The sequence below is a fragment of the Solanum lycopersicum genome, chromosome 10 (assembly GCF_036512215.1).
Source record: "Solanum lycopersicum chromosome 10, SLM_r2.1".
Lineage (NCBI taxonomy): Eukaryota > Viridiplantae > Streptophyta > Magnoliopsida > Solanales > Solanaceae > Solanum > Solanum lycopersicum.
Genome location: NC_090809.1, coordinates 44,007,519 through 44,021,436, shown reverse-complemented (window position 1 = coordinate 44,021,436; position 13,918 = coordinate 44,007,519). Strand labels below are relative to the sequence as shown.

Sequence of the window (13,918 nt, the reverse complement as noted above, 5' to 3'; positions counted from 1 at the left end):
TACTTTTTGTAGGTATACACATATGGAAAAATGGGATGAAGGAAAATAGAGGTCACGACAGATCTAGGCAATGAAATTCAAACTACAGAGAGGGACCTGGTCCTTTCTTGAAAATTAGCAATCTTAACATTGCAGTTTGAATTATGCATGAGAATCATTGCAATTGCCACATGTCTTTCATTTAGGAATCTGAATGTGTCTCATGTTTTGATTACCAAAATGATACTTACTTTCTCTTTCTTTATACTTCATATATATTTCTATTTCCCTTGAAAAATCAAGTTACCTTCCAAATATCAGGGTGTTTCGAAATTCTCTTTTCTATTTCATTCAAACACACTTCAAATTGTTAACCCCTTTATTCATGCTGGAGAATTCTCTGCTGAAAATGTTTCAACTGTGAAGTGGGATGTGGTCCTCCAAGGAAAATGAAGAAGTTGAAACTATGATGTTCAAAAAGAAGTTGATATTTCGAGAACTCAAAGTTATCCGAAGAGGAAGGTGTGTATAAAAAAACTTCTTGGTTCCTCAATTGTTGATCTGTTCATCTCAGATGCCTTGAGTTATTTCTGTTATCATTCTTTTTGTTTTGAGAATCTCAGGCTGGTGTTGGAAATTATGACAGTTGCTCCTGTTAACTGAAATACTGAAATAGGTTGTCTAAAGATTCTGCTTCTGAAACAACACTATCAGAGGGACCAGGTGCCAAACTTAAAAAAATGGCATCCCTGAAGGTTCAACATACAGGTTGGGTTGTACAACATGCTGAATGTTAAGAGAAGATTCTGAAAATATTATGCTAAGGGATATGCTCTATTAATTCTATTGTTTCAATTCGTTGCCTCTAAGTCATCCCTTTTCTTCGTATATCTCTATTTCAGTCCTCACTTTTTGATTAAGGCATTGTTTTTGTTATCATTTGTAATCATATTTGCAATGATTTGATGGCTGATTTTTTGTATATGGATGAAAAATGTCTTGTTTCTACTGACTTGTCTCATTACTTTATATCTTTTTACTAATGCTCGGCGTTTCCCAAGTGGCCATGAATTTACTTGAACTTCATTTCTTTCAACATGGTTTACTGCTTTAACCCTTTTCTATGATATCAAAAGGGGGAAAGTTGTTAAGGTAAGGTATGAGATAAATGGTGTTCTAACTGCTTGAAGAAGTATGAGATCAATGGTTTTATCACTACTGGAAGAAGACATGGGTCATGTAGATAGGGGGAATCAATTCTAGTTACTTGAAGAGGAAATGGTTTTGCCGACGGGGGAATCAATGCTAACTACCTGAAGAGGACCTGGTCCTTTCTTCACGAGGAAAAAATTGAACAAGTTTGTCATAATCAAAAAAGAGGGAAAATGCTATGTTGGCTTGATGAGCTGACAAACTTCAGGATGATTCAACTCCATTTATGCCAAGAATTCTTATTGATAGGAGGAATATGTGAATAAGTATGTTATCATCAAAAAGGGGGGGAAACATTAGATAGAAGCTGAGTTGAGATGGTAGCTCAAACTTGATATTAAGTTTTGATGATTCAACAAATTTATCGATCTAACAAGGAACAAGATCATTGTTATTGGAACTGCTGAAAGTCAGATGAATGACAAACTTAGTGTGATTTATATTTTTTTGCTATCATAAAAAGGGGGGAATATTATATTCTAGGTGTTTTGATGATCCCAACGAATGCGGGACCTTGTCCCTAATAGAGTGCTCTCGTCCAGATACAAATGAGGTACAGTCGTAAAAGCTATCATGTAAGGTGGTAGGTGAGAAGTGCACTATCATACACAAATAAGAAGAGTGGTCGACATTGTATGTTTCAGTATCTCACAAATGCAGGGACCTGATCCCAGGCAGAGTTTCCTCCATCAGATGCATAATTGGTTACAGTTGTAAAGATGTCATGTTAGAGGTTGATGAGGCGTCATCTTACTACACCAATCAGAATGGAAGAGGGTGTTTGTCCAACAGGTAATAACTCTTTATGTTTGATATTTTTATCCTGAAAAGCACTATATTCAATTCATTCATCCAAAGAAGGAAGTCAGACAACAAGACATTTTAACAACTCACAAAGAAGTTTGCAAGGGACCTGGTCCCCGCAAGACTGCAACGTGAAAAGGTGAAAAGAAAGTTGTCAGAAAAGCATCCACATCAGATGTGGTAGGTGCACAACATTACCAACAGAAGGCTTTCACCCAATAGGATGATCTCAATGAATTTGTGGTGATTTATATTATCCCTTTATGTCAAACACAAATTTATGTCTTGGAAAACAAAGTTTTGGATATCAGAAAATGCAAAACTCAAAAAGAAAAAGCCATCTTCAAGAAGTGTCATCCTAAACACAACAAGGACGTGATAGAACTACAAGCTATGTAGGTTTCTTAGGATTATATGTTTTGTGCATACATTGTAAATCTGTTCCTAATCTATAAATGATTCAGATATTCATGTGGGTTTGTAAAAGTCTAAATCAGGTAAGGTTAACTGATTTAGTGGGAAACATTGATTTTTTGCTTAGTCAAATTCTAAGTCATCTAGGTTTATGTGGTTTAGTGGGTGGTGTGGTATCCTCTAAGCAAATTCAAAATAATCTGGAGCGTGGTGGTTTAGTGGGCGATGTTGTATCCGCTTAATCTCTTCATGTAATATGTAGATTACTTTATAGTGAGATTAGTAACTTTTTCTCACATTGGTTTTAATCGTGTTTAACTTTTTCTTGAGAAATTACTGAAGAAAGTTGTAAATCCTGTGCTACAGGTCGTGGTTTTACTCCCTAGAGCAAGGAGCTTTCCACATAACTCCATGTGTTGTGCTCTTTGTATTGTTTACTCTTTTGCACTGTTTTTTGCTGTGTCAAGGGACCCAGTCTGTTGACTGATAGTGGACGCACATATTCTAACATTCGTCTAAACCTATCAAAACACTATCATGTAGTTCCTTACCCAAGCGTACTTCTACTCTTTTCTTAGCTTCACAACCTTTCTTTTTTTTTTTTTATCATAGTAGCTTTGTTAAGAAATAGTGGTACTCTAATTTGTTTCGCGATCTCATTGAAAACATCCCAATGATAGAAGTGTCTCGACCTAAAGCAAGATAATTCTTACCATATCAGGGTCTCGATCCCATGGAGTTTCGTTGATTTACATCGTTCAACAGTGGAAAAACTTGTATCGATTGATTTTATAAGTAAAGGGATATTTTATTGGAAAGGTTGGAGTTTTCACCCTTTGTAACTTTTTTAATCACCAATTATCATTACCGAATCAAATATTTTAGACTTGCAAAAGTACGTTATTCAGATAACAACACTTCAATTCAATTCCACACGACTAGAAAATATATGCTTGGTAAGACTTTTCACAGTGTAACCAACTTCCAGCACCAAAGAAGAGACTAAAAATGGATGCACTTCTCAAAGTAGTTTTTCCAATGTATTTGATTTTAAAGAGTCTAGACTATTGGGTATGTAGCAAGAGTTAATGGGAAATGAAAGGAAGACGAAAAGAGAGGAACTTAGAAAGTTGGGAACTCTTATGCTTTAGTTAAAAAGGCATTTGTTCCTCATCGGTGGTGGAAAGAAAAATATGAGAGTTTAGACATGGTAGCACTCTTATTAATTGTTAAAAGGGTTGGAAAGAGGGACCACCTCGTGCTGTTACCGTCGTCGCTCGCTCGGCTTGGCTTTGAAAATGATTGAGTGATTATTTTCTGGGCAAAGTTTGTTTTAATTATTTTGAAACGTTGCAGATTTCAGGAATAACCATGACCGTTTGAATGTTTCAATTCTCATGAATGGTCGTGTGAATTCTGAAAGGGTTGCAACCTTTCAGAACCAGTTCCTCTTGCCTATAAATACCATGCATTCTTCAGATTTTCTCCTTACAAATTTTTCTGATTTCTCGTTCTTCTTTTGCACAAAGTTTCTTTGTGTACATAACTATTCTTGGGTGGTTTGATGACATTTAAGCTTTTGGTTATCAATACACTGGTGATTAAGATCACTTTATCCTGATAGGACATATTCCAAATCAAACCTCGGATACTAGAGGGGAATGATATCCTTAAGGGGACATTGTGAATCGATTCGTGTACGTTTACATTTTTAGTTTTTTGTGAATGGATTTTGTTCATCTTTCTTACAGGTTCATTAAACTTTGATAATTTCGTGTTTCTGCAAAGTTTTGTTCGAATCAATAATTCTATTTTTCAAACACGAATTGACAACACAAACACCTTGAAACTAACAACCTCATAAGTTCCATATATAGCACCAACAATACCGCAATGCCAGGACCACCCTTCAGAACTGATGACAGAGGTTTTGTATAAACTCTTTGTATATCACGTGACTTGCACATCTCTGTGTAATTTGATAGGGTTTTTCAGAAGTTGTAAGATTTTAAGATTGATAGACTAAATTTATATGCTTTTTGCATATATAAAAGATGTTTTTCATAAGTTGCATCTATAAGGGACCAAATCAATCTAACCCCATACATTAGTGACTGTTTTGATCATTTTCTCATTTGAGTTCTGTCACTGATTAATATGGATTGCTTCATTTTACTGGTTAGTTTGGATTTTTGCCCAAATCAGCCAAATTAGTGCATACCGCTTATACAAGCAATTAAAATTGGGAATTTCAATAGAATTTGGACAAATTTTACTACTCATAACTTCTTAGTGGAATAGCCTATAAGCGTATTTACATTCATAAAAGGAGGTACTTAATTTTAAATGCGTATTACTAAATTTTAGACTCAAGTCATATACAGTTTCTTAAAATTGTTAACATAATTTGCTTATGCATCTCAACTCGGCCTCAGCCTTGTATCTATTGATAAACCTCATCCATTTTGAACTCGAACCATTTAAATATTACAAAGAAGTACTCAATTATAATTAAGCATATATAAAAGTAAGAATATAAAAACCACCAGAAATGGCTATACATGAAATAATAGAATGTGAGACATGAGTTCTGGTGAACAACACTTTCCTCCACTTAGCTCCGCCACTAGGCATCATTCTATTATAATTATTAATCAAAGGTTTCGAGTCATGTGAATGAAGAACCCTCAAGGCTAAATGGATATGTTTAATTATGCTAATTGCGAATCCAAATTTGTTAGTACTATTAGAATTCTGGATGGTTAATGAACAGGAAGAAAACACATAGCTATTTCTTGTTTATCTGAAGCATTTGTACCAAGAAAACTTGATGCAACAAGATAAGAACATATATTGACTATTTTTGTAATATGATAATTATAACAAACACAACCCTGATATTGTTTATGAAAAGTCTAAATAATATGGGATATTGGTGGGAATCCACTTGTCACCATTTATAAAGTTCCTAACTGTAAAATGTGAGGCTATGCTTGGATTCGTAGTATGGGATGCCCATCTCACACGATCTCGGGTAACAGCACCTGGTCCTCTATTCTTGTACTCCAGAAAATATGGATGGCGATGAACAATGGGTTTCTTTGGAGATTTTGTCCATTTGGTCCATCCTTTAGGACTTATGAAGTGGTCAATGTAACTTTCCATGACGACTGCCCTAGAGTATTTACCCCATGGTCGACCTAAATAGGTGGTGACGTTATCCATATTCTCTAAATCTCGGGATGCCTTTATAGTGCAATTTTGAAGTACTATACCGGTTGCATTTTTCTTAAAATCTCTCTTTTGTGCTATGATTGTGTTATGCTGCCTGACCAATGGAATGTATGCTTCAATTAAGCAGTTTTGGAATAAGGCCTTTGCGTTGCCGCAAATGAAGTCTACCGTGCCATAGATTTCACAATCACTAAAAAATTGACGGTTCTTTTTGACATATAGAGTGTCTTGATACCCATCAAAGCGACATCTATAGAAAGAAGCCAAATCTGCTTCTACTCTTAACGCCACTGCTTGATACTCTGCCGGTCCAGCATCATTCCTAAAGGTGATGTCTTGAGCTGTGAAACCACTCCCACGAACCGCTACAAACAAAATAAGAACAAAGAATTATAATTTATCAAAATCAATGAAATGCATATAGAGAGAGAGAGACTTACCCACTGTTGCGGTGTCGTAGGTTTTATTGCCGGCGTAGAGGCTTCTATTACCCGTTATTATTGTAATACCCATTCCTTCTCCGATCAATACTATATTCGTCTTTTTTTTATCAACTAGAATGTATTCCCGATATGTGCCTTGTTTAATCTTGATATAGTATGGTTGGACACTCTTATTCGGGGCTGAAAGTATTGCTCCAGTTATAGTCTTGAAATCCCCGGTTCCATCTTGACAAACAACGACGTGAGGTGTTTCAGGGATCAACTGACTTTGACAACATAAAACAATTGTTGCAGCAACAAACCAAGCCATTATATTCCCTACATTGAAAGATTAAAAGAATTATCATTTTTATAGTATGAATGAATTACAGCTACAATGTAGAGATATAGAGGAATGATACCGCAAAAAGTATTTGAGATAACCATCGCGAAGGTGAAGAACAGTCTGGTGCTAATTCAAAAAGAATGAAAACTTTGAGTCACTGAAAGGATCAAGCAGCAAACTTCTTGCCAGTTGAAGCTTATTTGGAATAAATGGATATATCTTATCAATGTCTACTCTTGTACTACATAAAACAGTGATAATAATTATTATAAGAATAATAATAATATGTAATATTAGAATGTAAGTATAGTAATTGAGCTCAGTGCGAGTACCAGACATTCTATATTGATCGAGTTCAAATTTGCTACTTGTTGTTTTCAGGTACCTTAATTGACCATGTTTCTAGTGAAGTACCTATATACTACTCAATCTCAACACTCAATTATTCATAACACAAAAAACCATTACATCATGGGACAAAAAATGTCTAAAATTAGTATTAGTTAACAAAATACTTAGCATCTTAAATTTATTCTAACAATATAGATACTATATAAACATGATCTTAACATACCTAATTTCATCACAATTTTTACACTTGGAATTTTTAAAAGTAAGATAAAAATATTGTGTCTTCTTAATATAATATAAGTCAAAGAGAATGATTCTTACTATCATAAATCATATGAATTAATCAAACAAACATAACTATCAACATTTTCATATATCACATAATATTATTGTACACAAACAAATCAAACTCATTACTACAGAAGTGTTGTAATTTTTATTAACACCCTATCAAACTCAAATAAAACCCTCATTCAATCTTTTGTCACAATATCACAAAAATCAACTTGCACAAATATTAATATAAATTAACACCTCAGATAATACAAATATTTTCATATGTGAGTTTAATAAAAAGAACTTTTTCATTCAAAGAATTTGAGTTGTTCTAGAATGATCAACACATAAATATTTTTCTTCTCCAATTTGGGAGTTAAACACAAAATAATGTTGGTACAACCAAAATCTAACACCCAATCTTTTGCATAATAACCATAAAATTCACTTGAAAAATGACCAAATAAATATATCACTCACTTAATCAAATTTATGTTTACCTAGCAAGATTATAATTTCTGTGAATCTTCTTCGGGGTATATAAACAATTTGCCACACACAAATATATATTAGAATTGTACAGTATCATAACATACCTTATTAATATGAAAGCAAAAAGTCCAACTATAAAATAAACTCCTCTGCAGTGTTAACTTCCACAATGAATATTTTTTCCCTTTTTATTGTTATGGCTTCACCTCGCATTGAACCATTTTATATCTGCTTACCCCGATATATTTAATTCTTTGATTACTCCTTAGTCAATAAAGCCAATAAAACTTTTAATTATCACAACTCGATAAGATCGTTGGAAATCTTATTGGAAATACATCAACACAAATATTTGCATCGAATTCATCTAAAGTTGAGACATGTCAGGCATTGTATAAAACTAGGATTCATAATCTAATTACGATTTAATAAGAATGAAAACTCAACACAATAAAGTAGGTGCTCTTGATATCTTTTCTCTCTCTAAAAAGAATAGACCTTTTATTAGTATTTATAGATTGACAGGTTATCGCATATTGGCTAAAGAGCTCAACCCAGTCAAAATAAAAACAAATGATTGTCAATAATATTAATGGCTAATTAAGAGGGATAATCTCCAAGTAACAAATCTGTTACAATTAGAAAAGTAACGCTATAGACATTATGTTAAGAGAAAAGTCAACTAGACTTTTAAGAAAATTTAATACTTCATCGGTCCATTTTTATATCACATTTCTTTTTATAAATAGTTGGACTATAATATTTGTCATTTTATAAAATTTATGCATACATTATAATATTTTGGTTATTATACCCTTCATGAAGTAGTTAGTTAATCTTGTCATTTATTAATAATGTTGACTTAAAAACCATTAAATAAGGAAAGTAGGGAAAAGTTACATCAATTCTAAATGCAAGTGCAAAGTAAAAAGGTGACAAATAAAAGGGGACGGAGGGAGTAGTCATTAGCATATTAAATATTTTCGTGATAAAAAAAATAGATATAACGTCACTTGTGTATCCCCACAAGGACAGCCTCAACATAACGAAACAAAAGAAATACGAAAAGTATGGGAATAATGATATATGAGCAGAAAACTTATTCATTTTAGCATAAGCCCAAAACCTATTGTCACATGTACGAACCATTAATATTAAAATACATAATTCAAGCGGTAATTACAAGTCTCGATGTTTTCTATATCTCGATTGGAAAATAACATAAGTAAAACAACATGAGGGACCTCCAGGGTGATAATCAAAAACCTCTCAAAGTCCCTTGAAAATCCTTGAGAATAGAAGAAGAGCAAGATCACATGGGCCTGGTCTCGGAACATAAGTACACAGTGTAGAAGGAAAGAGTGACTGCCTAACAACACGGTACTCAACAAAAAACCTACTAAATAAAGTAAAACTATATAGAAATCGAGTACTCCTTTAATCTCAATCGAATCTCCTCAAACTACAACTTGCATAGAAGTTAGACCAACCTAATAGTTCTACAATAACAATCCAGAATGCTCAATGGTCACAATTCAATAGTCACATTTCATCAAATAATAAGTATCAAATATGTCAATCACAAGTGCCAAACAGATCAATTACAAGTATCAAGTGCATCAAGCATGAATAACAAGAAGATCAACCAAAAGTATCAAAATGCATCAAATCAAAATAGTCAATTTTTTTCGAAACCATTTTTCTTCAGTACAATATCAATACCTCGAATCTTTTGCCTTTCGCTTATATCAATTTTATAGCTTGAATCATTTCCCTTTGACTTACATTTTCCTTCGGCATTACATCACATTAACTGTCTGAACCGTGTCCTTTATCATATTATCACTACTCGAAACTATTTTCCTTCGACTTTATATCATGTAACTAGTTGATATCATTTTCCTTCAGATTTATATCATTTAACTGGCCCAAATTATTTATCTTTTCGCCATAACATCACATGTCTCATCGCGGTGCACATTAACATCGAAGCATATAAGAAATTTATCACCATAAGAAAGAAAAAACAATTAACGTAGTTCAAATCCACATCATCAATGCAAATCACCAATAAATCAAATAGGGTTCACCACAAGAAAATTCATAAAGCATTATGATAAACATGTTACCTTTTCTTTAATCTCATTTTTATTCATTGAGAATAATCAAGTGGAACAATGAACCAATCACCTAATTGTCGTTACTCCTTAACACCTACAATGGTGAAATACACGAATCAACTATATTTACAAAATTTAGGAAATCAATTGTCTTAATTCAATCAACGTCAATCCAAGACTTGAGTCTTCACCTTTCAAATAATTTCCTACATCCCACAATCTAGTCCAATCAAGTAATCCAAATAACATTCTGGAAATTACAAGTCTTTAACACTACAACCAAATAACTTTTAGCAGTAATAAATATACACATTAATAAAGAGTATTAAAGTCCTTGCCGACATTAATTAAGTGTCATTGAAACAAATGTCGCTAATTAAAGGCTTTAGAGACATATAGAAAAAGCTAATTATCGCTAAAATACATATTTAGCGGCGATTAAGTATTGTTGTTTATTAATTGTCATAAATGGTCATTTTTAATGTTGTGCAATTCATATAATTATAAAAATGGGTCAATAAACTCAAAAATTGTAATAACTAAAATTTTACAATAAAAACATTCAGATATTATAATCATTAAACATGAAATTCCAACTGAAAAATGGAACTAACAAACAAAACTATTGTAGAAGATAACTTGAAGGGAGATGAGAGCCATAAAATCAAAGAAATGGGATGAGAGGACTAAACATTTTTCTCAACAATTGCATAAACAATTCTTTCTCATATGTCGTCTTTTTAACTAGTTATTAATTTGGCATGAGTCCCAAATAGATTTTTGTGAAGGCCTTCTAATTATTTTTGCTTCTTTTCAGCTCAATAACTAGTTTTGTTGCATTGCATCCACATATATATATAAATATTAGGACAAATTTGGTTCATAAGAAAAATCTACTTTGAAAAATAAAATTTGAATCCAAAATTCTTTACTTGTAAATATTATCCAAGAATTTTGAACTCATTGGTGAAAGCATTTTCTAAAAAAAGAGTTAAAACAAGTCACAAGCACCTTTTTGTTTAGAATTGAAGTTCATGAAAAATCTTATCATTGTCAATCAAAAATCGAAGTTTCAATATTAAAATCCATAAATGATTAATCAGAAATGACGTTTTAAAGTAACAAAGGTTTGCCCAAATGATTTAACACAAAAAATCTCTTCAGGACTGCTTTCAAGGAGTTTGGGCATAAACCACAAAATTGAACGGCTTTAACCCTTCTTTAATGTCGCAAAAGCGAACCCCGAGAAGAAATTGGCATTCACGATTGCGATCTGTACTTCAATAAAGAAAATATTGCACTCACAATAGACCCATCACAAAAGCAAATGTCAAAGGGACAGACTTATAACACCCCAAAAATTTGTAAGCTACGGCTTGAACCATTTTTTATTTTTATATTAAGTTGTATTAGGTAATTCCTAAATTTCTCATATGTGTACAGATCAATTCATTAATCTTGGAATGGTTTGTTATTTCAATTAAGGTCAGAAGTGTTACTCTTAAAGTAACCTGTATTTATAAGGTTAACAAATGAACAGAAACAGAAATAAGATGAAGCAGAAAATACATAAAATACAAGAATTAATCCGAGTCCATAGAAACTACTGTGTGTACTTAAGAAATTTAATCCCCTCATTGTACCCAAGGTTATGGATTAATTTCTCCCAAGATAAAACGGATTAAACCTATTAAAGAAATAGCAGTACCTCAAATTTTTTAACTTCAACGAACTTAAGAACAACAACAAGGCACACAGACCCAGTCGATTGAGACTTTGATTTTATTTGAGAGAAAAAATAAATGCAGAGAAAGAAAATTGTTTTGGTTGTTTTAAAAATCGAAAGTTGACTTCCTTTTATAGCCATTATCAGCAAGGAACGTGTCTGTTCAGTGAAATCTGTTCAGACCCATTTTATCCAGAAAGTTGTGTCTTTTGGAAAAAATAACAACTTTTTTGAAAATTGTGTCTGTTAGGAAAATAATGACTTTTTAGAAAGTACCATTACCCGCAAATTTATAAGAGAACAAGATTTATTTGGTTTAACAAAAACAGATGAAATAAATTTTGTCCAAAAAATTTATCAATCAATCACACCATTTGCCAAATCCAAATCCAAGTCAGAAGCCAAAGCCGAAGCCGAGCGAGCGACGACGACGACGGCGCGAGGGGCATCTTCTTCTTAGATCTTTAAGAAGTAATGGAAGTATTTCTTTCTATAAGGACAACAATTTCCTTTTCTTTTTCCGATATGGAAGAAATGGCTTTTCATTTGCAAAGTTTTCATTTTCCCTCCAAAGTAGTTCCCTCACTTTTCATATTCTCTCTTTTCTTTTCCCATTCACACTTGCTAAATCCCAACAACCCCCCACATGAATGGGAAGCCTATCGTTAAAATATAGGCATAAAAAAAATTGTGTGTATTGTAGGTAAAGGTTAATCATATCTAGATAAGTAGGTTTCCCTTTAAACTTTCCATAGTGAACATATATCGGATATACTCGGTCAATAGGTAGATTTGATATCTTTGAACCGTTGAGCTTTGGTGTATACCTAGACAACATATGTCACACAATCAACCCTTGAACTGTTCTTTGTTCTCATTGTTTTGTTCGTTTCATCCATGAACACATCTTGGATAGTAAGTGCTTGAATAACTGGCCTTAACGAATTCTCCTTGAAGAGGCTTACACTTCACACTAACATAGGTGATTTCTAAATGTGTTATACCATAGATACACCATTTGATATTCCCTATATCAAACTTAGAAACCATTAAAAAGTCCTTATGTCTTTATCCTGGTTACTAAAGATTGTCTCATCATGAGAATGGACCATAAAATGATAATATTTTTTTTCTTTTTCTTTGATAATGTTGAACCGTCATCAATGACTTTGTTTTAACTCCTTGAACCTAGATGTTGGGTCTCTAGTCTTCTAGGTAGAGTTACCCGCCACAATGACTTGTTCGCGGCCATCATCCCATTTTCATTGATGATTTCTCAACTCCCTCTCTATTTAGGCCTTTTGTAAGTGGATCCGACACATTATTTTTTGACTTCACATAGTCAATTGTGATAATTCCACTAGAGAGTAGTTGTGTCACAGAGTTATATCTTCGTCTTATGTGACGAGACTTGCCGTTATAATAATGCTTCTAGCCTTCGTATTGCAGCTTGACTATCACAATGTTTGCATAAGGAGTCATTAGTCTGGGCCAAAATGGAATATCTTCTAAGAAATTCTGGAGCCATTCAGCTTCTTCACCTGCCCTGTCTAAATCAATGAATTCAGACTCCATTGTAGAGCGAGGTATACATGTTTGTTTGGATTATTTCCAAGATACTACTCCTCCACCAATAGCAATAACGTATCCACTTGTGGATATTATTTCAGTTGACCAAGTAATCCAATTTGCATCACTATATCCTTCAAGAACGGCTGGATATTTGTTGTAATGTAAAACATAGTTTTGAGTGTCATCTAAGTATCCCAAAACTCTATTCATTTTCAACCAATGATTATGATTAGGATTACATGTGTATCGACTCAGCTTACTGATAGCGCATGTTATGTCTGGTCGTATACAATTCATGACATACATTAAGCATTCCAATACGCTAGCATAGTCCAATTGAGATTGACTATAACCTTTATTCTTTGCAAGATGAAGATTTACATCAATTAGAGTCTTTGACCTTTTAAAATTAAAAAATTTGAATTTTTCAAGTATCTTTTGGATATAATGAGTTTGAGACAATGCTAGACCGTTAGGAGTTTTAAGAATTTTAATTCCTAATATCACATCAGCAACTCCTAAATCTTTCATATCAAACTTACTAGCAAGCATACGCTTTGTAGCTTTTATATTAGCAATGTATTTGCTTATTACAAGCATATCATCTACATATAGGCATAAAATAACTTCCTGATTTGGAGTATCTTTCATGTAAACACATTTATCACATTCTTTTATCTTAAATCCATTTGACAACGTGGTTTGATCAAACTTTGCATGCCATTGTTTTGGTGCTTGTTTTAGCTCATAAAGTGACTTAATAATTTTGCACACTTTCTTTTCATACCGGGAACTACACAACCCTCAGGTTGTTCTGTGTAAATTTCCTCTTCAAGCTCTCCATTTAAGAAGACTGTTTTCATATGCATTTGATGAATTTCAAGACCGTATACTGCATCTAATGCAATTAACATCCGAATTGATGTAATCCTAGTTACTGGCGAGTATGTGTCAAAATAATCAAGACCTT

At 33.1% G+C, this 13,918-nt stretch overlaps 1 protein-coding gene across 1 annotated transcript; it reads right to left on the bottom strand.

The window, feature by feature from the left end:
* Window positions 1–5,250: 5,250 nt before the first annotated feature.
* On the bottom strand, window positions 5,251–7,994 carry LOC101260585 (pectinesterase-like). The gene is made up of 4 exons (XM_010329183.3): window positions 7,635–7,994; window positions 6,488–6,652; window positions 6,084–6,404; window positions 5,251–6,008 (listed from the first exon to the last, which is right to left on the bottom strand). Exons 2-4 carry the CDS (start codon window positions 6,510–6,512, stop codon window positions 5,314–5,316), a joined length of 1,041 nt encoding a protein of 346 aa, XP_010327485.1. The 5' UTR covers window positions 6,513–6,652; window positions 7,635–7,994; the 3' UTR covers window positions 5,251–5,313.
* Window positions 7,995–13,918: the final 5,924 nt, after the last annotated feature.

Coding starts and splice junctions, on each gene's coding strand:
- LOC101260585 (XM_010329183.3), bottom strand. CDS start 6,512: ATGGTTATCTCAAATACTTTTTGCG. Junction 6,405..6,487: donor TATCTCAAATACTTTTTGCG/GTATCATTCCTC, acceptor CTTTCAATGTAG/GGAATATAATGGCTTGGTTT. Junction 6,009..6,083: donor CTACGACACCGCAACAGTGG/GTAAGTCTCTCT, acceptor TTTTGTTTGTAG/CGGTTCGTGGGAGTGGTTTC.